General features: G+C 41.5%; 1 protein-coding gene across 4 annotated transcripts in view; it reads right to left on the bottom strand.

Moving 5' to 3' along the window:
* The window catches only part of RBFOX1 (RNA binding fox-1 homolog 1), a 1,013,650-nt gene that overhangs the window by 586,611 nt on the left and 401,022 nt on the right, over positions 1 to 26,017 (bottom strand). The window contains exon 1 of one of the 4 annotated variants that reach the window (XM_053957188.1): positions 10,245 to 10,563. The exons of the other annotated variants lie outside the window; for them this stretch is intronic. Within the exon in view, the coding sequence (XP_053813163.1) occupies positions 10,245 to 10,289 (45 nt within the window). The 5' untranslated portion in view covers positions 10,290 to 10,563. Of the gene's footprint in view, positions 1 to 10,244; positions 10,564 to 26,017 lie in introns of those variants that run through there. 4 annotated transcript variants of the gene reach the window in all.

The raw sequence follows: 26,017 nt of genomic DNA, 5'->3' as shown, positions 1-26,017 counted from the left end.
ATAGATGTTATAAGAGGTTATACAGAAGCAATCTTCAAACACATCAAGTCTATTATACCTGTCTTAATCATCGAGAGGATTACCCAGAACTCCCATAAATACAGAGCAAGGACTTTCTCAGAACTAAGTGGCCATCTCCAGCTGAGGGTCCCCAGCAAGCACAGTGTGAGAGAAGAGACACCCCAGAGGGGAGCTGCGAGCAGGGACTGAAGAGGTGCACACTCCTCACTGCAGTGTTCCTCAAAAAAGATCCAGGGTTTTATCAGAAACCTTGCAAAACTCCAGTATTTTCCAAACTCTGTTCCTAGGAAACACTTCTGATGTTGATTCACTGCCTCACCTCATGGAGAGTGACAGCAGCAGGAGGTCACATTCTGAACTTGGGTTAAAAACCCTTTTGGTAAGAACATGAGAGATTCGCCTCTAAATGGGAATTAAATTTGGTATTTGAGAAAGATTTTCTATCTTAGAAAAACACAGCACTGAGAACGAGTTCTGTCAGCTATAAATCAATTCTGTACAACATGGTTACATATATAGCTGCATTTTTCTGGCATTTGTTTCCCAAACCTTTCCTAAAAGCCTCCAGTAATAGAAATCCCATAATCTTCCTAACTCATCTGATTAAATATTAAGTATTCTCACGACCAGGAAGCCTTGCTAATGCCCAATCTAAACCTTCCTTTGTGTAATTTAGCCCACAGCTTCCCAACCTACTCACTGCAGCCATGGAGGAGAAGAACATGTCAATGCTGTTACATCCAATTACGTGTCAGAATTTGTTTCTTTAAGCAGAAATGCAGTCTTGTGTATGCAGGATTGAAAGATCAAATGAAACATCTGTTACTAACTCAAGTTGGACCCAGGCACTTTCTACAACATTCAGGAAAATGAAAAGGAAATTTCTCAGTGGGGAAAAAAAAGGACAATTCCTTTTACAATGCCAAAATGAAACATGTCAAAGCTGCAGTGCTGTCTGGCTCTTTTCTTCCATGTTTCAAGTTTTCTTAAAACATAGGTAAAATTTGGGAATTTGTTATAATAACTAAAAAGGATTGGTAGCTACCTAACTCTCCTCCCTTTATTCAGTGAAATAACAGTCTGAAAAAAACCTGCTTGGATCCAGTTAGAATTTTAGAGTCTTTGTGCTTCACAGAGACAAAGCTTTGGGGGAATAAATGTATACATCCTGCATGCCATTCCTAAAGATAATTCCCCATAAGAATCTCAGCTCCCTCATCCATCTTTCTCCTCTGTTATCTTAATGGGCAAAATGCCCTTGGCTCCTCCAGTGGTGCTAAAACCTGAAGGAAATAAGAGCAGCCCAAGCCAGCTCCCTCCTGAGAAGGCACAAGATAATCTACCTGAGTCATACACTTGGTGCATGATTAGTTGGAGTTTGTAACCTCCACTTCTCTTCTTCTACACCACAGCCAAAATCAAGCTGTGCACCAGCCAGTGACTCACACCCCATTATTTTATAATATTATTCATTTAGCTGCTAATTACATGAAAAAAAAAAAAAGGTTTACTACAAATTCATGGACTAGATTTGCATCATTTTCCATAGATGTGTTTCAAAACTGCAGAGGCTTTTTCCACCTTACCCCAGTTGTGCTTCCCTCTCAGTTCTGCGGGGCTGGAATGACCCACTGCTCCCAGCTGCTGTGTGGTAACCCAGGATCCTGGGTAGCACAGGCTGGAAGGAAGGAGCTTACCCAAGGACAGTCCTTCAGATCCTCCTGGATTCACCTCCCTGGAGGGCAGAGGGGCTGGAGTGCTCAGGCAGAGGCTGAAGCATCACCTCACAGCCTTTCCTTCACCCCACACTTCTCTTCTGAATCCTTGTCCTGCACTTCCTGTCACCCCACACTTGTCCTGTGAGGTTAAACTGACAGGATAAATGTACAGAGCAATAATTCAGAGAAATTCATCCAGAGAAAGGATGTGAACCGAGAGCAGGCAGAGCTAATCAAGTCTTGAATGTATCAGCAGAAGTTTATAACTTTTATCTTTTTATGAGACAGTTGATCACACACACATATCCACACTTCTATAAATTTGAGAGAGTAATAAAGCTTTCTAGCAGACTTTGGCAAAATAAAAAACCTCATAACCTCTGTTGCAAAAAAGCCCAATAGGCAGCTTAGAGATCTCGAGTCAGCTGTGAGAGTTACAGCCTCAAATGTCTGACATCTTACAATAATAATTTTATAATCCTGATTATAAATCATGGCCAATATTTGTCTTCCAAGGTAAACTAAAATGCAATGTTTTTATTTAAATGTAAAACATTCTAAAAGAATGGCTTAGATGCAAAATAAAGACTTCTAATCTAAATGATATCTAGGAAAGGTTGAAGCAAAATACAGAAATTAAAATGCCTGGGACAGAAACATCATGTCTGAATCAGAGCCTCTGTCAGAAAAGACTCACACAGGGAGCAGGGAAATCTTTTTTCCTTCAGGTTCCCTGAGAAGATGAAACACTGAGGTCATCTGCAGCATGGAAAATTTTTATTTGTCTAGCAAAAAAATATTTTTCAACCCAGTAAAGACTTCTTAGCACTGGAACAGGTGGTCTGAGGAGGGAAGGGACCTTCCCTTTCTGACAGTTTGAAGGATTAACAGGATGTCAATCACCAGTGAGACTTGACTCCTTGCAGGGAGCAGGGCTGGGCTCCATGACATGGAAAAATGTCCTCTGCATCACTGTTTTTAAAAATCCACAACAATATTTAGGACGAAGCCTTTAAAGTGACCAAAAAAAAAAAAAAGTACATGGGAAAAGATGAGACATTTTTATAATTTTCTTGCAAGCTGGGATAAAAGGATTTTTTTTCACATAAATGTCTCACTGTAACACCCAGATGAAGTTTTGTTCTTTGCTTGCTCAGTTACATGTGGGCAAAAATGAATGAAAGCACAACTGCCACAATGCCTCCCCTCTGCAGAGTGCCCTGCCCAGGCCTGGAATGCAATCATTAATTAGTGAAACACTCACTATTACTTAATTAGAAGAAATATTAATTCTATTATTAATACTTTTATTAATTAGAAGAAATACCAACATACAAACAGGCTTGAGCTTTATTTTTCATTGCCCAGTAGCTCATGGCTGCTGCAGGAAGAGCTCATAACAGTCTACAGCACTGCTGATGTTTGCTCTTTGCACTTATTCTTTTTTAAAAGTTTGTTTCTTTTACTTAGACCAAGACCTGACCAGTGCAGTTTCTCCTCCTGCAGGACATAAAGGATTGCACAGGAGCTCAGTTCCTGTAGTAATGTCTCAGGTTTTAGCTTTTATATGTTTCAGATTCTGTACTACTTTAGTGTGTGGGTCTGAGCTTCATATTAAGGGATTGTGAGCTCTCTTCACAGACAGGGAGACCAAATAATTCCTGCTCTAGCTGGGGACCAAGGACAAATGATCCAAATCTCAGGCCCAAGAGCACAAACAGCGTGGGCTGGAGAGAGAAAAACAAGCAGGATGGGAGTGCCTGGGCTAAAGCTGGAATGGGACAATGAACTGCAAGGTGCAAATGGAGCAGAGCTGATCCCAGTGAGAGCCCCCGGGAGCGCTCGTGCATTTTGGGACCATTTTGGTTCCTCTTGGCTGCAGCCCTGGCTGGGCTCTGGTGCTGCCCAAGGTGGATCCATGGAGGCCTCCTAATAAATCCCTGCTTTATTCTTTAGCTCTGTCCAGCCTCTGCTCTAGATCAGCCTTCACAGGGAATCAGTAGCTGCTGCCTGATATCAGCATCCCCCTGGACCCTCCTTTTAAAGCCTCATTTCATTGATAACTCTCAGGCTGTAACACTTTTCACAGCTGAGCTCTCCCCTGACCCCCAGGTTCCAGTTCTAAAGACCATCCTGAAATCCCTGCATTCAGGAGGGGTGCAGTCAGTGAGCCACAGCTACTACAGGGAGCTGCTAAAACCTTCTGCTCTCGAGATTAAAATTGGGCAAACAGAACTTCTGCTAAGATGTCACATGACTGTGCTCAATTTGATTTACCAGGCCTCATAAACACATAGAAACTTGTTTAAGAGACTGTGACATCTTGAAAATATAATTGGAAGTAAAGAAAATATAGTAAAATACCCAATGCCAATTCTTAATATTTCCCTTTAGTAAATTCCATCTTCCTGTTGTGTCTCAAAGAGTGAGCAAGGATAAGAAAACAGCTCAAGCTTTCAAATATGAAAGTCAAAATGAAATTAAGTTGCTTCCCACAGCCTCTCTGTTGGTACAAAGCTCAGTCTGCCACAATTGGATTTTTGATTCTGCTGGCACTGGGAAAGCCTCAGGACTGGAATGAAATGCCATTTGAAATCAGATCTGCTTCTGAGACGATTTTGCTCCCTGGCACAGCAGTGGTATCCAGCTTTTCCTGGTAACTGTGAAGATTAGTGCAGGATTACAGCCTCAAGTGGTGCTGGCTTAACCAGCAAGGTGGAAAACCAGGATATCCCACCACTGTTCATCATCCAGACCTCATCAACAAACACTTGTTTTGAAAATGGCTGAGGTATTCAAATGAAAGCATGAGATGATATTAACTTTCATTACTCTTGCAAAATATTCCAAGAAAAAAAACAAACAAATGGTTTGAGATTACTCTGTGTCACAGCCAAATACCAAACCTTCCCTCACAGGTGACAGCAGATCTATTCTGCTATAAAATGCATCTCTTGCTGTTGTACACACAGCCTGCTGCTATCACACATTGCAGCAGGTGACCTGCTGTCCTCAGGATTACAGCCACAAGGACACGTCCTGGCAGAAAGGCAGAGCAACTGGAGAAAGGTGAACATTTCATGCTGACATGGAAACATAAAATTCACATAAAACAGTCCAGGAGGGAGCCAGGACGCTCCAGCAGGGCCTGATCTAAATGTTGTGTTCTTAGAAGACTTGCTTCAGTTCTCCAAAGATGCTCAGGCTCACCTTAAATTCCCAAAATGATGCTGGTTTTGTTAAGAGCATCAGGTAATAGTGCAAGTTCCCAGTGCCTCGTGTGCCTCTCACTTGGTGTAAGAGGTTTTTACAGTTAAAGAAGCCATTAGAGTCAGGTTAATTAGCAGTCAGGAACAAGTCCTCATGTAAGCTACAACTCATTTATCTGGAAAAACGATCAAACATCATTCCTGGATTCCTATTAGTCATGGAATCAGAAAGGTCAACTTTAACAAGGAAAACATTTAAGTTAAAAAAGACATAAACACCTGTCCAGGGAGCAGCACAGCACAAGCAGAATAATTCACATTACAAAGTGTGGGAGGTTGTTCTCAGGATTTCCCATCAATCTCCACCATAGGAGCAGTGAACAGAAAATCTTTGCTGAAGTTTTGGGTTGGGTCATTAGTCATCAGTGCCATGATTTACATCTGCTTATGTCCCTCCCCTCCTCTTCCCAGCTAAATTTGCAGTAATTACCAGAGAGGAAATCTGCTTAAAATTTCTCAACATCAAATACATAAAAACAGAAGATTAAAAAATAACCAAAACCACAACAACAATGCAGATCCTCTGGTCTTCTATGTGAAAATGTTGGTGGGATTTCTAATCATCATTAGCAAAACTTTATATTTCATACATATTAAATATTGATTTTAAAAGCTTCTTTCAATAATTTCTAAATATTTAACCAGTGTGCTTTTAATTATCTCTACCAAAATGTAGGTAATTAATGAGTAGCTGCCAAACTCCAGGTATCCAAAACAGAGGAAAAGAACAGTGTTTCCTTCTCCTGAGAATAAAACTACTTAAATAAAAACTGTGGGTGCAAAAGTAATGCAAGAGGATTTTCAAGAACTTGTGGTGTATGGAGGTATACCTTGTTCTTGTCAACACCTGACACAAAGGAACATTTTGAAGTTTTTATGTCTCAAAAAAAAATACTGGAAGGATATTAAGTCCAGGCAGTAAAACCGGGCTCTTTGTCATGTTTAATTGCTCGGATTCATAACCTAGTTTTGCTGAATCTGGATGTTACTGCTGACTCAAGCAAGTTTCTCCATTTTAATAGAAAAAGTTTGCGTGTCTCCACTCCTGTGAGACGAAAGCAATTTTTGAAATATTCCTGACCATCAGTGAAATTTCTCTCTGCAGAAGCCTCACTGCTGTGCATGAAATCTGTAATTAACTACAGAACAAAAAAAAAAAAAAAAAAAAAAACCAAACCAAAAAGGTCTCTGATTGCAACCTGGTGAAGGAAGCCATCCTGTGCTTCATTCTCAAAGACAATGAAGGGAATCACAGCCTCTGCAATTTAGCACAGGTAAGAGCAATGGAAAGAGCAACAGGCATGGTGAGGACAAACAGTTTGCACTCAACTCCAATCCCACAAAGCAAACACGTCCCCCCACTGTTCAAACTGAAGTTCAGCTAAAGTAAAAGTAGTGAGTGCACAAAGCCACTCAAGACAGAGACTTTGCCACAATTCCTTAACATCTCCACTGGATACCTTACAAAGAAAATAAAAATAAAATAAAATGGAAAAGACTTATTCCTACAGACAAAGAACTCCATGGCTGACATGACAAATTTAGAAGGAAATGCCACCAGAAGAGAGTTTTGGCAGTGACACATTTATTTCTTTCCACTGTCTGCTATCTCACCCAAATGCAGTCCCACAGCATTTGGATTTTAAATGAAACGTATTTGTGATGCACCCTTTGAAAGGACAAGCCTGTGTTTCTCTTCCATCTGGTGACTGTGTACTTCTTGTGTTCCAAAAGGCATCCCTGGGCACAGCCAGCAGCTGGGGACCAGTGTATTCCTGAATTCCTGATCTCCTCTCAGCTCAGCTTAGGAGAACACATTCCCTTCCCCTGGAACACATTCCAAGTCAACAGGAATTAAAAGCAGATAACTCTGCTAAGCTGATTTTCACCTAGATTGAAATTTACCTATTTTTGGCAAAGTAATACTTTCAAAACTTTATCCTCAAATAAAGTTAACACATTTCAAAAGTTATGCTTAGTTCCTAGGAGATGCCATAAATTATGTCCCAATCTTGAAATATATATAAAACCCCCAAAACACTGAAAAACTCTCTGAAATAACTGAGGCCCTGTGAAGTCTTTGTTCCCATCTCTTAACTCTAGAAAGGTACAATCTTGTGACACAATCCTTCTAACAAAAACTCCAAAATCCCTATCACTGAAGTCAACTGAAAGCTTGACTTTAGTAGCTTGATTTTTATTAAGGAGTTAAAAAATACTCATTGCTTGCTTAAATTAAAATACAAAGTAAACTTCAGACAAGATATTTTCTATAGTGGAAATTTCCTATGTATTTTCCCCAGTTTACTTTTTCACAATTACCACCACAATAACTTAAAAACATGAGGTGACCACATTTCTCTCTCTTCTCCTCTTTAAGTTGATGCTTCAGTTACCACTTCTAACATACTTATCTTCATAAAATTAATTAAAAATTTAATAGCAATATTTTTCCTTACAAGAAGAAGAGCCCAAACATCCAATATTATTCTTGAGAACATTTCTCTAGACCTTTTCTAGCATTTCAAATACCACCAAGCTGACCACTCGAACAATCAATTTATTACTTGTTCCTGGAAAAGTTTTTTGGTGTATGAGCAAAACTCAGATCCTATGTGAAACTTCTACTACAAGAAGAATAAATTTGAACAATTCCATGATAATGATGCTACTGAAGTAAGTGGTTTGAAGTTGGAAAGACTGAAGGCAACACCTTGAAGTTGCTTCATCCATCCATTGCTAAGTTATTCTGATTTCAAATATTTATTTAAGTGGGCGTAGGCAAGAGTACAAAGCTCCAAATTTCTAAAACCATGCCTGGAAAGGGGTGCAATGAACTGTGCTGACACTCCTCGAGGTATCAGGGTGCTGGATGTGGACAGACACTGATTAAATGGAATTTCCTGCCCACAGCTTCCAGAGCAGGCAATGGCAATGGGAGCTATTGTGTGTTCACAGCATCTCAAAGCCAAAAAATGCACTGCTCTGGGAAGGAGAACTCCCAAAGGGATAATCAAACCCCTCCTAGATGCACAGGTTTAAAGGAAGTAAAGCTGATGACTGACAGACACTACTCAGGCACTCACAGAGAAGCTCCTGTGAAGGATAAAACCCCAAAGTCCACTTTTTTTTTTTTTTTCATTAAATGATTCAAATCAGAAAAACTAAAAATTCTCCACAGCACTACTGCTCCTGCTGCAGACAAGGGAACACTGTTCATTGAGTAGGAGTTTTGCTCACTCTTCAACCTTACTTGCATGTTCAAGAAACAGATCAACATCAGGAACATTAAATATCTAAGAAAAAAGCTGCAATGTATGGTTAAAATATCAAGACATTCAAACTTTTTACCTATTTGTTGCTTCATTTTAGAAATACACATGGAACCAATGTACTGCATGTAAACTGATTTTTCTAAATAATTCATAAGAAAAAATGCAAACTTTCTATGTAACACTTAGATAAATCCTAATTACTTCTGTGCTACGACCAAATTCCTTATCCCTACAGAAGTGACAAACACAAAGGCTGTTTCGGATCTTATTAAATTCCTCAGTATCCATCAAAATCAAGTACCTGAGGTGGAATTTAACGTACAGTCCTGGAAGCAATGTGATTTAATGGTGCCTGAACTGCAGAGCCCAGCATTCCACTACTGGCCTCTGCCAGAGTCTCCTCCGTGTGACAGCAAGTCTTTCAAAAATATTATATCCCTATTAGGAGTCTGGACAAGAGTCTTTTTTTATAAAAGCTAGAGAAAGCCACCTTCCCCACTCCCCTCAACATTTTTTGCACACTTTGAAGTGTGTGGGTTTTTTAGAGGAAGAATATTGCTAAAGTCATACAAAGTATTTAAATTACTTTGCAATTATATTCAGCTGGAAACCGATAGGCATTTTTAAATCCTAGTCTTTTATACCCTGTTCTTGCCTTTTTTCAATGTAAATACATAAAATGGATTATTAGCCAAAATTACCTGTGTGTTTAAATTGTATTTATTAACAAAATGCTGCTGCTGTTATATCCCATGCATTTTAACACGTACAGTAATAAAACCTCCAAATACTCACAAATTGTGTTTTCTAAGATCAGTATATTATGCTGGTGGCACACAGGGACCCTAAAGTTAAACAGGCACCCACGTTGGTCAGGAATCCTGTAACCTGCCTGCAATAATAATAACCAGGCAATAATGCACCTGACAAACCCCCTTCTAATGAGACTCCTGCTCCCTTTCATAGAAATGCTAATACATATTCCATCCACAGAAAGCCAAGCAGCTTTCTGAAGATGAAGTTCACATAAACTTCAGCCAAACCCGGAGGGAGGATGGATAATCCCTCCCGCACGTTGTTTTCTGTCGGCATCTCGCCGAGGAGCGCTCACATCCAGAGAAGCACGCTGGCGGCAGCACCGCTGAGTTTGTAGCGCACACACCCGGATCAGCCCCGGAGCATCCCCCGGCCCCGGGCCGGCACCCAGCCCAGCCCCGCCGCGCCGGCAGCCCGCATCCCTTCACCCGGCCGGCAGCAACAGACCCCCGCACCCCTCACCTGGCCCGCAGTTCCAAATCTCTTCAGCCGGTCAGCATCACGGCATCTTCTCACCTGACTGACATCCCGGCACTCCTCACCGGACCAACATCCCCGCACCCCTCACCTGGCCAGCAGCCCCCTCACCTGACCGACATCCCCCCCACCTGACCGGCACCCCCACACCCCTGACCTGGCCAGCAGCCCCCTCACCTGACCGACATCCCCCCCACCTGACCGGCACCCCCACACCCCTGACCTGGCCAGCAGCCCCCTCACCTGACCGACATCCCCCCCACCTGACCGGCACCCCCACACCCCTCACCTGGCCAGCAACCCCCTCACCTGACCGACATCCCCGCACCCCTCACCTGACCGGCATCCCCGCATCACTTACCTGGTCGGCATCCCCTCCACCTGGCCGGCACCCCCACATCCCTCACCTGGCCGGCACCCCCACATCCCTCACCTGGCCGGCACCCCCGCACCCCTCACCTGGCCGGCATCCCCCGCAGCCCTCACCTGGCCCGCTCAGGTGGGGAAGTCCCCGCCGCTGGCAGCCCGGCCCCAGCAGCCCCACATGCCGCGTGGCCCCGGCCCCTCCCGGCGGGCACAGCCGGGGCTGCGGGCGCTCCCCGGCGCAGGCACAGGATGGATCCCGCCCTCCCCCGGCCGAGATCGCTCCGGAGCTGCCGCTGCCTCACCTGAAGGGCATCTCCCACGCCTGCGAGCAGCTGCCAGGGTTTCATGGTCGGCGGCGATGCCGGGAGGAGCCGGGCGGCCCCGGGCGGCCCTGCAGCCCCTGGAGCATCCACCGCAGCCCGGCGGGCACGGCCAGCCCCGGCCGCCGCGTCCCTGTGCCCGTCCGTGCCCCGCGGAGCTCCGGGCGCGGCAGGGAAGCGCTGCCGGTGGCTCCCGCTACACCGGCATTATTCACGATGCCGTGGGACGGTACTTATGACTTTCCATCTGCAGCGCTCCAGGTGCTGCCGAGAGAGGCGAGAGCCCTCGGCTGCCTGTGCCTTCCCCTGCCGGGCTCGGCAGTGCAGGCGCTCGGCGGAGCCGTTTTGTTTTATTTGGAGATAAGAGCAGCTCCACGCCGGCTTAGCTAAAAACCACAGCCTTGTGGGAAAGGAAGGTGGGCACGGGAGAGCAGATTGCACTCAATAATTCATCTGTGGAGTGCCTTAATGGATGGGCTAAATATTAGCTGCTTATTAAAATATTAGACGTGGTGCTAAAGTTTGCAGGGGTTCACTACTAAGATCAATCATATATACGAAATGGTTAGCGTTTGGATGAAATGATGATTAATCTCTTGCGAAATTCTGAATTCCTTTTAGAATAATATCGCAGACAATGTCATTTTTAAGACAAAGACTGGCTGGAACTGAAACAAAACCCGAAATTCTTGCACAAGAGATGGCAGCAATCAACCCATTTGCGAAGAAAAAAAAAGTTTCAGATAAACACTAAAAGCTGATCCCTTTCACTACACAAAAGCATTGCTTTTGCCCTATCAAAGAAGCTGCTATTTCAAAGTACATCTATTTATGCAACTGATGTTACAATCTGCAAACAACCACTTGTACTCTATTGAAAAATTCTCAAGATGCTGCTCAGAGGACTTTTCTAATTCTGTAAAATGAGTTTTCATACCACACATTCACTATTTCTCAAAAAAAAAAACCCAGAAGTTTATTAAAACATCTTTCAATGTTTATCATTATTCTGCAATCAAAATCGAGAACAGTCTGATCTCTTGGAAAATAACTTGATATCAGTCATTTCCTTTTTCTAAATACAAATACTTTCTGGCAGAGTAGGAGAGACAAAGTTTAGTTATGTTCTGTGAAAACATATAGAAAGTAATATTAAATTCAGGCTGTAATTTCATAGTGTTTTCCTTGTTTGGAAGTTTTTATTGTAGCCATTCTCAACTTATTAAACTTTCTACCTAGACAGACTATGGGACCATCAAGGCACCTTAATCAAAATAAAGTGTATAATTTCAAAAGAGAATGTTGCAAGGGTTGGCCTGACCACTGGGCTTAATAGCCAGAACATCTCAGAGCTCACACTGCCTCACCGTGTGGCCTTGACCACATTATTCATCACTTCAGTTTTCCCACTTGTAAAATTAGAATAACATGACTTCCAGCGTCTCCCATCTCTGACTTCTCAGGACGGCTCGAAGGATTAATGACCCTACAGTGCTCTGAGATTGAATAAACACTAACTGCTAAGGCAGAGCTAATATGTTTCAGAACATTAAAGAACTGAAATGTTAGAAATTCCAATTAAATCACCCTGTGTGTCTAAACATGGGTGAAGTAAAATACAGGGATTACTAAAATACCATCTTCTACCACTTACAATCAACAAAATACTATGGGTTGGCTTATTAGTTCTGTTATTTAAATCTGACTTTTACCATATATTCCTAGCATTAAGCTCAGTTCCATTAAAAATGCCACCAGCAGCAATTAGCACTGCTAATTTACAAAACCAGGCTGTCCAGAGCAAGGCCATTTAGAGTCAAAGCAGTCAGAAAACATCTCCATTACCTCTGGCCTGTTGTTTTGAGCCTTTGCAGCACGTATGGGCCTTCAATCACAGGACCTGCAATTCTTGCACATGCTACATGTGGTTCTCAGTGCCGTTCTTCAGAGATCCCCATGGTTTATTCAAGTAATGAAAAAGAGTTTGAACCAACTATCTCATTAGCAAAAAAAAAAAAAAAAAAAACAAACTAAGAGGGGCAGGGGGCAGCACTGGCAAGGCATACACTGCTGCAGAAAGAGCTGCAAGGATCAAAATAATGGTCTGAATTCCTATGCCCAACTTAAAAAAAATCATTGCAAATTTATGTTTCAGTCTATAGAAATAGTAATCTTGAATAAAAATCCATGTACATTACACATTCCTTTTCAGCACTCTCTCTCAGGGGTGGGTAACCACGGTTCTTCCATGTCCCAGCTGAACTGGAGAGGAAATGTCTGAAATCTCTCATGGTGGTTCTTCCACCTCCCAGCTGAACTAGAGAGGAAATGTCTGAAATCTCTCATGGCCCAATGATGCCAGGGTTGAAATGTCTGAAATCTCTCATGGCCCAATGATGCCAGGGTTGTCCTTGAGTCACAGCAGGGGGGTTGCAGAAGCTCAGCTGGGATGCCCTTGTTTGACAGCAGGGATACTCCAGCAGCTGTGGGTGAGCCAGACCCACTGGAGCCACACCCTGATCCAAAGTGCCCTGTGGGATGAGCAAAAGCTGAGTGGGACTCACAGCAGGGCCTTGCTGTGGTTCAGCTGCTGGGGATCCTCACCGTGACCTTCTCACACACGCATTTCCTGCCATGGGCAAGGCACCTCCTGAACCTCTGTCCTTCCCATTACACTTGCAGGGACAAACCTTACATAACTGAACTGTTACTGTGATGGCAGCAGCTGTTGAGGTTTCAATAATTCCAGATTTATATCTCTTTTGCTGGAAATCTTCAAGTAAGTATTTTCAATGTACTTACTGAATACTACAGATGAGTACCACCACATTATGTCTCATGGCACATCAAAAGTTCTAAATTAATTTAGTTGTTTGCCATCCCTTACATCTTTTTCTCCTTAAAAAAGGGAGTGTTTTTCTTCTGAATTTTCCAACTGACAAAGAAAATTACAGAGAAGCCAACCAAAGCAACTAACTGTAAAATATGTGCCTTTTAGTGAATGGTGCAGCTGGAGTTTTTTTTTAAACTGATGCAAAGGTGCAGGTGTCATCCTAGAAAGCTTCCAGCTCAAAGTCTTCAGTGGGTAACTGATGTAGGCATAATTTCCTGAATTAAGTTTCTGTGCTGTGGGAACTATAAAAAACCAACATAACCGCTGAAAGAAAGTGAACACTGGAAAATGCAAAAGTAGCATCTTGAGCAGAAGGTAATTCTGCACCTGCCCAGTTTGTAAAGTGCTTTTACTACAGTTAAACAGGGCAGTGAAATGTGGTTTAATCTTTAATGCACATCCATGTCCAACACACGGGGGCTCTCCATGCCTGATGGATTCCTGCTGGAATGGTTTCTTCCTACGTGCCATCTAATGAGCAGCACCACACAAGGGAAGCTAATGAAGCATATTCAGATGGAAAAGTATCGTGTGATTTATCACCAACGTGTTGCAGTTTTATTTCAAAAGGTTTTGTGGTTTCCATGTGCAACTTTAAGCCAAACAACCAATGTGTTAAAAAATCCAACATCCATCAGATGCTGCAAACCCAACAGTGCAACTGGAGCTCAAGGAAATCTACATCTGAGAATGCGTGATGTTAAATCATGCTAAATAGTATCCTTCAGAGGGAATCAAAATGATAAAGATTTTAAACCTGAACTATCAAAAGAAATACAATCAGCAAACAAGTTTTTTTCTCTACCAAGCAGAATTTTCAAATGTTCTCCAGGGGTTGGATACTGAAAGCATCCACAACACTGCTAAGAGCACAGGGAAACTAATCACAAAAGTACACAAAAATAATTGGGTTTAACATTGGAGCTATGTAAGAGATGTTCCAGAAAAGCAGTGACACAAAATACTAGGTGTTTTCAGAAATAATTTTTCTGTCTATTCAAAATGTCAGTGCTTTTCTTTAGCCAATTGCTCACAAGTAGCCTCCATAAAGAATTTGTAAATGTGATTATACTGATCTGAATTGCTTCATTTTGCATTTGGAGCTGGGGTTGCCTTTTCCCAAGGTGTATTTGCTCCTGATGTCACCAATCTCTCTGGAAGGTTCTAGTTCTGCTTCTGCCATTTATGCAATTAGAGCAGTTTACAAATGAAATAACTTAAACATTGCAAGTGTCCAAAGGTACTTTCACACTCTTACTGCAATGCTAAATGCAAAAGTTTGCAGCATATTAAATGAAAATCTTATTTTCTATATTTTGTCCAAAAAGTCATACCTAATTTCATTCAGAAACAAGAAATCAAGCACCATCAATAAAATAGTAGAGGAACATCATTTTGATGCAACTAAACTAGTACTGCTCTAATAAATGTTACTTCCAACATTGCCAGAAAAAAAGTGTCCTGCATAAATGCTATGAAAACTGCTATAAAAATAATCAGTCATGCCTGTATTTACCCCCCTGTAAAGAGCAAAAATGCATATTCCACAGGATAGGGATTTTTTGCACAGCCACTGCTGCTTAGGAGGTCAAGTTCAAAAAATAACTACGTATCCAAAGCCCTAAAATAAAGCAAAGTTTCTGAAGAAGCATCAAATCAAGGAAAAAAATCTGTATTTTTGTCAAGTGTAAGGAAGGCACCAGACACCATTTACCAGCAGCATTCGCTTTCAAGACTGTTGACTCTTTTCTTGAGCTTGTTGCAAAGTTTAATGTGAAACATAAGGTAACAACACATCTACCAACATGAAGAAGAAACAGGTCTCTGAAAAGTCTTCAAGCAAAAGAATTCCTTCTGTGCTTATACATATTCACAGCCCTGTTGAAATGCTAAAGTAGTCCCTGGAATTTGCATTCCTAAAGCAGACAGCATTTCCACAGGAACAAGGATTACAAGTTAAGGCTGCAACATGAACTTTAATATCTCACTATATATATCCTTCAGAGGTAATCTGGACCTGCATTTAGGCGTTTTTCCAAACAAATTATATTTTTTTTTGCTTAGTAATTAGGAAACACAACTTTTTACTATGCTGTGAATTCAAAATGTCTTCCAATTCCACAATATTTTTTTCCTTCCCACAGTATTAATGCAAATTGTTTCCTCAATAAAACTGCAAAAGGTTAATTTGTCTACAGAGCCCCATGACCAGGAAAACACAGATGTGACAGTGCTCACCCCAGCAGCGTGAGGAAATGTCAAAACACAATGGAAAATACCTAAAAAACCTGGAAGCGCTTCTCCTTGGAGATCAAATCATGCAAGGTAACACCTCCAAATGATAAAGTGCAGCCTATGGCACAGAGCAGGGCCCTGAGTGCTGCTCAGAACACCAGATAAATTCAATATAAACCATTGCCCAGCCCCAGGACCACAGCTGGAAGGCACTGAGGGAGCACCAAGGCTCCCCCTGCCATCCCTAGAGGCACAGAGCCCCAGAGGAGTCGGAATTGAGACTTTTCACTCTGCCTTTGCCCCCTCGGTAAAGCAGAGCGAGCACAACCCCCGTGAGTCTGACACGTGCCTGCTCCTACCCGCAGTGATCTGAGCAAAGGAAAGAGAATGGCAGAGTTTAGAGATTTCTAGAAGATTTTTGGCCCAGAAAGTTGGCAAATAAATACTCCTGGGCAGCTCTGTGAGATGGATGGAGGTAGAATTCTGTTGAGCAAATGGGTAACTGCCTATCTTTCATTCTTCCTTAATGACAAATCTTTATTTTGCAGCTAAATTTATTTTTACTCCACCTATTTTCCTTTGCAGTTGCTCTCCGGATTGCAGAACACACCAATGAGACTTTTGTCACTAGCTTTAGAGGCATGATGTTTACTTCCTACTAAAATGACTGCAAAGATTTAAATATCTTCATAAATACAGGATATAAAGCAGCATAGGGATTGTTATTTGAGATAATTTAAACATAATTTCATCACTCAATATAACACAGTGACACAAATGCCACCACTTTCTGCACTATCAGGTAGAAGGCAGAGGTTGGGACCACCTCCAGCTCAGTTCTTGGGGACCTTCTCTCCTTTAAAGTCCTGCTGGCACAGAGAATGTCACAGCTTGTGGATGCAAGCAGCCTCTTGCTCCTGCTCATCTGTGGCACAACACAGTTGACTAATTAATTTTTTAAAGTATTCAAGATGTGACACATACATGGGATTGAATACAGATTAGCATTACAATAATCACAGAGCTTTTGTAGCCTCGAATTTGTCTTCTTGCATCGAAGTTCCCTTTAATGTGCAAATGAACGATGCCACTACGTATCTGGAAATAAACAGGCTCATTGTGATCTCATTGTGACCATGGCTGGTCACAAACACAGCATTCTGGGTTATATTAACAGGCTGGCAGAGCAATAAAAGATCCATGCCCAGCTGCCTGGTGCCACATCCTGATACATCCCACCAGTGGTGTCCTGGAGTGGTGTTAGGAAAATCTCCTTCCTCCTAAATGTTTCTGGATTTAAGTTGTTCTCACAACTTGCAAAAGTTTTTTCGGCCTAGTTGTAAAGACAGGATATATATGCCAAGCTGAGTCAAAAGACAGCAAAAGGGACGTGAAATTGTCTCAAAACTTCAAAGCCAGCAAAAGCTGAGAGAGAGGTTCAGAGGAGAGATGGCCCACGCAGCAAAATGCAAAGGGAATGGGGAAACAGGGAAGTGAGCTGGCTGGAGCGCTCAAAGCCCTGACCATAACTCTTAAGTAAAGGGGAACGAAATGATTTTTTTTTTTAATTTAATTTTTTTACCTTTCAATTTTTGACATTAGCTAAATCAATGAGTCTGAAGTCACCTCACACACATCACAAGCTCCACTTCACGCACAACAAAAGGACCAGCATGTCCTTAGGAGGAAATCCTTTACAGAAATCCTTTACTGACCGTGGGCAGGCCCTGGCACAGGGTGCCCAGAGCAGCTGTGGCTGCCCTTGGACCCATGGAAGTGTCCAAGGCCAGGCTGGACAGGGCTTGGAGCAGCCTGGGACAGTGGAAGGTGTCCCTGCCATGGCAGGGGGTGGAACAGGATGGGCTTGAAGGTCCCTTCCAACCCAAACCATTCTGGGATTCATGTGCTTGGCAAAAAGGGCTGCTCCTGGTAGCTGTTGGTAAACAAGCACATTCCCAACAGGATCCTCAGTGCCAGGGCAGTTAATTACAGGCTTTGCTTTATAGTGAGATGCAAACCACAGCTCAGAAATAGATGGTCCTTTAAAAGGATTTAGGGAGACCAACGCTAAGTTTGTCATCCATCAAGGAATGCACACAGGATAATTTATATCAACATCCACGTAAAATGTTTCCAAGAATAATGAGTTCACAATATTTTAAAAACAACTTTCACACGTTTTTCTGACCAAATGTTGTGGACTCGTGGTGTTAATTTTAGCAGTTTCAATTGGATTTGGTACGGTTGGAAATGCAAGGGGAAATCTGCAGTAATCAGGATGTGACACTCATTAACACTTTCACAAAATACCCACTGGATTTGCATAAACTCTGTAAAGATTCATTGGTGAATCTTTAATATGAGATTTCCCTTGGTTTTACTCCACATTCAGGTCCATTTGCCCTCCCTCTCTCCTCTCCCCTGCCAGCGAGAACTGCTGTAAACAGTTCATAACAAAGCATAATAAAATGGACTGAAAAATGAAAATATACTTGTTATTACCCAAAAGCCTATATAATTGCATATATAATTTCATAAACTGCAAATATTTTTAAGAAATTCTTCTGTAAGGGAGAGAAATACTAATTGGATACAATGGCTTGACAGAGTGGCACTCCAAGTCACTTAATAAATCTGGAGATGCACAGGCAAGTTCTTTAATGACCTGTGTAAAACCCATCCATGGCCCAGCTTGCAGACAGCACAGGATTTGCATGCAAAATAGCAGGAAAAGAGTCTAGAAAATGGATAAACCACTAAGGCAGCAGAAGTTTTCTGGTCTTGACTCAAAAATTTTAAGCAAATGCTACTATGAAGGGAGACAATTCTTGCTACTCCCAATATTGTAAATGTGGGAATACATTAAAATACAGAAAAAATAAACCTGGGTCATTTAAGTCTTCTTTGAGAAAGACACCCTTCTCAAGAGGCAGTATTTGCCATGAGTTTTTAGCTGCACTACCCAGGACCTGTTGGACTACACTGACCACATCAACGTGGGTTATTACAGCAGACAGTCCAATATGTAATGGGAAGGTCACAATGGAAAAAAAATTATCTTCTCTTTTGAACTATTAAAAAAAAAGCATTACCAGGTTTAAAAATTCTCATGGAAGTTCATTTTGCTGCTAAAAATGCTTTTTTGGTTACTTTTGGTTCTAAATAGAAATCTTTTACAAGAATGGTTACGAGTTCAGCATTAATAAGATAAGTTTAAGTAAATTTAGGATAAGATTCAGAATAAAATTTTCAATTCCATTCAATTCTTCTCCCTGTCCTAAATTCCTGCATAGAGCCATAAATGACATTTAATTTCTGGTGTGCTATACTCCAACCCAACCGTTTCTGTTAGAACCTAAGCTTTGAAATGATTTGAACTATGTACCTGCACAGAACAGCTCCACCAGACAATAGATTATTTCACTTGCTTGCATTTTGAGCAAATTTATTGACTGAGAGTCTCATTTCATTGCCCCTACTCAACACATCATTATCTCTGATATCCCACAAGCACATGAAAGAATTTTCTAAAGGAAAATACAACCCAAGTGTGAGGGCCAGGATACATTCCTGTATTTTATTTCTGGTTAAACTCTCAGGCTCAGATCACCTTTATGTCTTGTTCACTACTGAGTAATGGAAGCAGGCTGGGGAGAAAAATGAATATAAATGGTTTTATTTGTCTTGTGGAATCTTTTTAAAGACAAATTAGAACATCAGAACTTGGAGATTTTTTTTCTCCTTCTGAACAACTGTGAATTGTGCTGAGGTCACTTGAAGTGTAAATACTCTGTGCACTTTTCATTTGGGTTTTCATTTTAAAACAAGTAATCTCAAAGTGGAACAAATTTTTTTGTTACGGTTTGGTAAGCAGAATTCTCATTCCAATGCTTTAATGCTCCCAAAGCACAACTGATCACAAAGCAACAGCAGATCATGGTAAGTAAAAACTCAGAAATTTTTCTCTAACTCAGAATTACCCATTTCCAAGGCTTACCCCTCACAAGACTAATTTGTACCCATCGAAAAGCACAAAACTTGTGAGATAATTTCAACGGTCACAATAGCAACAACATCCTCTGTGCCATTCCTCAAAGAATTCTCCTTGTTGGATGCACAGTGGACTGCCAAAGCAGCAAAGCACTCTGGCATTCCCTGGTTTAGGACTGCAAGGGCTCCACCCCAAACTGTAGAGCAAGAAAACGAATAAATCAAAAAATAAATGAATCAAAAAGGCATTACAGGCTTTCAGAGTGTGAACTTCCTGACCCTGTGACTGAAGTCCTGGTTATTATTGGACAACCACTGGGAAAATAAGCTGTTAGAAAATAAGAAGTCTTTACTTTTATTTCACTAATTCAAATGGCACCATAATGACTCCTTTGAACACCATTTCTCAAAGCTGTCATATATTGTTCATGAGAGGCAAGGAAAACAAGTTCATCAGATACTTCCCTTCTCATTTCTCTGTATCAATGGCAGGAATCTCAAAACACATGCCACACTGTCCCTCCCAAGAGAGTGAAGTAAAACTTAGATGGACAGCCCCTTTCTGCCTTGCATGGGATCATAGGGTGAGAAACAAATTTCAGGATGGAAAACCAGGAAAAGGAAGAGGACACTGTGTGTACTCTGCTGCCTCATAACTCCCTGTGCCTGGGTACAGTGGACATTTTTGGTGGCTCAAAGGGATGGGGTACACAGACACTCAGGAATAACTGAAGTATGGATAAAATACATTTCTATGACTATAAGGTGATTTTTTTTTTTTTTTTTTTTGGCACTCATACCTGGCTGCCTGCAGCAATTCCATCTAGACAGAACTTGGAAACTGGGCACCAGAAATGTGGCCCTGAGGAATCTGTATCAGCAAGAATTTCTTAAAATGCAGGCAGTATGGGCAAACAGAGCAGATATTTTGAGGGCTGACAGACTCTCCTGGACACGGAGCTGGCCCAGCTGGAACGAGGCTGGGCAGATGTGTTTGGGCAGCAGCTGGAGCTCGGAGCTCAGCCAGCTGCCAGCATCCTCCCAGGACTGATGCTGGGGCACGCAGAGGTGTGGCTGTGGCAGAGATGCAAACTCAGCTTTCTCAGGGACAAGCTGGGCCACTGAGGCCACGAGCCCTGCTGCCCACTCTCAGGGGCAGAAAATGAAAGCTCATTTTTTGCACATTGAGAGCTCTTCAGCCTGATACTGGAATACAGACACAGCACAGCACATGACACTAAAGGAAACTCGAGACTCCAAATGAGCAAACACGGAATTCCACTTTCACCGTATTTTCCCCACATCCCTGCTCCAGGCAGCAGTTTCCACTGAACATGCTTTTCCAGAGAGATCAGGCTTCTTTTTGAAAGCACACAAAAAGTCAGGACTGCTATTCCATTCCAGTATCAGTGGGTTTCCCCTCCTGATTTTAGAATTAATGCTCGTACCAAACGCCACCACTGCTAGAGGTTCATAGAATTTCACAGCCTTTGCTCCTTCTCTTCTCTTTAGGAAAACCCTCAATGCTCCCAATTCAGAAGATAAACTAAAAGGCTGTAAAACACTATTAAGTGTTAATTTTACCTGGGAAACAAAATGGCATTCATACTCTGAACAGCACATAAGGGAAAGAACGAAAATTCAGGACACGAGTCAGGGCAACATATTCCACATTGACATCAACTGAAAAAATATTAATTTGTGGATATAAAATTTTGAATGAAAATTACAGTAATAATAAAACTGCAAGTCAACTTTTTACTGCATTGCAATAAAATATCACTCAAAGCTTCAGCATGTCATGTCTCATTCTAGTGGAAAGTTCAAAAGAAAAACAAAAAGATTTAGGAGGTTATAATTCTAGACATATATATTTGTGATATATCTACATTTTTATTTTTCTATGTATAAAAATCACAGAAATGTTCTCAAACTAATGCATTTGCTGAGACTTTTAAAAGAAATACAGTTCACCATTATTCCATCAATGAGACAGAGAACCCAAGAAAAACAAGTGATCCAAATTAGCCCCCAAGCCCAAGTGATGCTGCACTGAATAAACATTTATATATATTTTTATACACATATATTTAATATCCTTAACAGACAAGCAAGTACAGCACAACCTGATTGTGATTATTTGGAAAACAGAAAAGCACCAGAGATGTTTTTTGAATTGCAATGCCAGGTACAATGGTCAGGAATATTTTGTAGAGGAGTTGTTTAGCTCAGTTGTTGACAACAGGCTGGAAGGCTCTGACTGCCAGGGCTTGGACAATAAAGTGCCATCACCTTTTAATAAAATGTGAAAAGTAAGGTTTAATTTACAACAGAAAAGAAAATTTCCTGCATTCTTGTGAATTCTCACATATCATTAAGTCTTTTTTGTGCTATTCTAAGAGCTGTGGGGTTTGGGTGATTTCACTAATTGAACTCAGAGTAGGGTGATTTCTGGAGCACCGCTTAAAGATTCTCCTATTTTTATTGACTTCCACACCTAGAGACGTGAGTGAGCATCACATCACCTCTGCTCTGGCAGTTTTATTATTTCATGCCAACCTCACACAGCGACTTCAGCTGCTCCTCATGACACAAATGCCTTCCAAGTGTCACACCTACTCTGCAGATTTCCCAACACAGCCCTTCTAAGATTTTCAAATGGCTGCTCCATCTACATCCTTAGAACATACTAATATTTCAAGAGAATAAAATATTCCTTATTTGTTTACGTTTTTATAACTACACATCACCCCAAGCAAATCAACTGTGTTTTCTAACCTGCGGAGTTGTGCAGCATTTGTTGAAATTGTAGAATTCATACTGTTATTACAAGAGCATGGGACAACAAATGTAAAATTAAAACTCATCATTACCTTGAAATCTGGCATGAAATCTGAAACTAAATTAATTCTTATCTAAATGCCAAAACCAAGGAGAAGAAAAACACCACCAAAGGGAAAACCCATTCCTAGATTCTCGTTCCTATTTCCTATTCAATTTGTTTGCATATTTGCAAACAGAAGACTGAAAAAAGGTACCTGAACAGCCACAGCTGAATCACCTGGAACAGTGAGAGGCTGGCACGTGGATGAAGGGAAACATCTTTGCATCAAGACTTTGAAAATAGTCTAAATCTACTCCAAATCCAGACTTGGAGAGCTGTTGAGAATACACCAAGATTTAATTCTCTGGATGAATCTTACACCATATACTGATAAAGACCAACAAAATTGCACAAAATGGGATAATTTTTACCATATCCAAGGAGATATGAAATCACTTGCCTGGGCACAACTCAGTAACCACTGAACTACTCCCCATGCACCTGCACACAGAGGCAGAAGTGCAGACAGCTGCAATTGCAAGCAGATTTTAGGAATTCTGTGAAAACAGAAATCCATTGAAACATGAGGAAAAGTCTGCACAGCTTTTCAGTGCTGAACTTGACAACAGAAGTTCAATGAAGAATCAAACCAAATTATTTTTCTTGCAAAATGGGACAGGATGTCATGTGATTCAAATCTGCTGCTCCAATGATTTGGTCATTAGAACAGTGATTCACCATTCCAGGCATTTTATACACAGTTCTGGGCCCACAGCAAAGAAGCCAATCTGCCATGTAGAACATCAGAAATCAAGTTTTCCCAGGAAGGACATTTTTATTTCTGCCAATTCTAGTACATAAATCTTCAAACAATAATAAGCTCAATAAATTTACTGCAGCTGGAAATGACTCAGATAAGCAGAAATGGCAGGCCTTCAATGCAGAATGACTGACAGGCCAAGGAGAGGCCAATTGGAATGCCAGCCTAAGTCACAGTGTAAATCACCACTGAACTATCTGAGAACTCTGCAGGATGCCACCAGAGATGGTTGTTGGGCTGGAAAGAATAATGTTGGAAAATAATTGCCTGAGCACTGAGGAACACAGACTGGAGAGCAAAGATTTGAACAGACTAAAGGAAACAAGACTGGAGACAGGAAGGCCAAATGCAAACTCACTGACTGATCCAGGAAAGATCCTTCTGATCCTTCTTAGCACCAGAAGCACAGGTCAGGAGCAGGCAAACACTGCTCCTGGTTCTGGAAGCCCAGAATTTGAGGGGTAAGGCGTGCCTCAAACACTGACAGCTGGGTGCCTGAGGGGCCAGCCAAGGGTTGTTGGCAAGAACAAGATGTGGAGTAAGCTCATCTCCCATGATCTGAGGTAGGCTGTCAAATAAAGCCCTCTTGCTGCCTGCTCACTGAAAATCAGTCTTTAAAAAAAGCTTCTAGAGAATGTGGACTCCCTAACTATATCAGAAATGAAATATGTGCAGTAAAACCTGTGAGTGTTCCCTGCAGACACAGCCCTGCACTTCAGCAGAGCCCTTCTGCTGAAGGTCTTTCCGTTAAGTGAAATATAAATTGGTAACTGTTGTTGATACTAATTTCTTAGACACTTATAACTAAATTATCCACTAGAGAGCACAGCAACATTTTCAAACACATTCTGCTTATGCCTGCAAGTGCCAAGCGAGGTCCTTGTGGCACTCAAAGTCACTCTCTACACAAGAAATATGCTAAACAATCTGCCATGCACAGCAGAGATAAGGAGTGGACTCAATACAAGGCTTGAACGAGAAAAGGTCAACAGACCATGAACTTTTAATGAACAAATTTCAGCTGCTCCCAGCCTGGTGTGCAGTTCTTGGACATTACTGATGAAATAACTTCTTCTGCATTATACACTTTTGTGTATAAATATATAACAACATACAACAGAAAGAGAAAATACATTCCTCCTTCCTGCAGGAGAAAGCTTGAGCAGCACAGCTCATCAGCATTCTGGGCAAGAGCTGCTCTGCTTCCTGGTCTCCAATATATTCTGGTGATGTCATGACATTTTTACTTTCCATTAAAGAAAACCTTTCATCATTTACTATTTCCCGTTTTAATGAGCATCCTGAAAATTCATCTATTGTTTAAAAACATAAATAAAATATTCTTCAGTTTTGCTGTATTTTACAGTTGCTGAGAACAAAAAGAACATCATCCATATGAAGTACTCTGGAATTTCTGCTTTAAAATATTGTTTAAAACTGCATGTATTCCCATCAATACATTGACAAGGGTGTCCACAGCATGCAGAAATCTGAATTGCACATCTCGGAGCCACGGGGAGACAAATTAACTCTATCAGAGATCTTTACTAAATATGTTTTTCTTCCTTTTCCCACAAACCATTTGAGTCAATCATTGCTGTAAAAAGATTAATAGCACAGGGCATCTTGTATTCCCAGAAAAACATAGAACTTGGCATATCTAGTCAAATATGTTCAGAAGAGGATAGATTCAGACACAGAAAAAAAAGTTATTGAAAGTATTTAAGGCTGAAATAAGCCACATGTAAGAGAAATCTTGTCCTAAACAGCATAACTTACAGCTTTATAATCTGGAGAAGAGGGAGTTTATAGCCATTTCTCATTTTTGTTGACACCTCCATGAATAGAAATGAAATTAGAAAGCTGACAAGTACTAGAGAATGCAAAGAGAAGTGCTAGGAAAACATTCACTGTCCATGGGAGTTGTAAGCAGCACAGTCAGCTGGGAGGATGGTAAATCACTTGACAACCATTACTGCAAACAGAGGAACAAATAGCAAGGTGGAGAAAATCCAGATCAGCACAAAGGGATGAACACAACCCACAGCAAAAGTGTAAAGGCTACAACTTGTCAGGGTGTTAAAATATTGTATAATACAGATTATTTAAGTGCTAAATGCAAAATATTCATAGAACCATAGAATGGCTTGGGTCAAAAGGGACCTTAAAACTCATCTTGTTCCACCCCTGCCATTCCACCATCCCAGGCTGCTCCAAGCCCTGTCCAGCCTGGCCTTGGGCACTGCCAGGGATCCAGGGGCAGCCACAGCTGCTCTGGCACCCTGTGCCAGGGCCTCACCACTCTCCCAGGGAACAATTCCTTCCCAATTTCCAATTTAAACCTCCTTCAGTTTAAGGCCAGTCCCCTTTGTCCCATCAGTACATGTCCCCATGAAAAGTCCCTGTCCAAACACTCAGTGCTATTTCTTTGGGGTCACTCTAATCCACTTCTCATTTTCTTCAATCCTATCAGTTTAAAATCATTGTAGTTCTCAAAATAGGTATTGTTTCATGTTTATACAGTTGAGGAAAAGCAAACAAACAAACCACCAAAAAACCCCACATAAAAATAGAAGAAATATGAATTATCAGGTTTTCTCACTGTAATCCACAGTTATGGATAACTCCTGGCACAAGTGGGTTAACCAGTTTAGCAAATCCTCCTCGACACTGAGAAATATATTTTCATATTGATAGACCTGATCTCCTCTTTCTGTCTTTCCAATCACACTGATGGGGTCTAAGTCAGACTGGGAGGGTGCAGGGGTGGTATTAACTGGCAACACCCTGCAAAATAAGGCCAGAAAGCAGCAGCCAGATCCTAGCTGGAGAGCAGGTTTGTGATACAGGCAGAATCTGTGTCTGCGTCATCAAAAAAAGTAAAGCCCTTTCTGATGATTTCCAGCCCACAGTAAAACAGTTCTCTGCAGCATAAAGTGTCCAGGTCTTGGGAGCAAAGCTTCTTCTTCGAAGGGGCAAAAGATTTCCTAGCT

Source organism: Vidua chalybeata, chromosome 16, assembly GCF_026979565.1.
Source record: "Vidua chalybeata isolate OUT-0048 chromosome 16, bVidCha1 merged haplotype, whole genome shotgun sequence".
Classification (NCBI taxonomy): Eukaryota; Metazoa; Chordata; class Aves; order Passeriformes; family Viduidae; genus Vidua; species Vidua chalybeata.
Note: the sequence above shows the minus strand (reverse complement) of the source record. Positions and strands in the feature narration are given on the sequence as shown.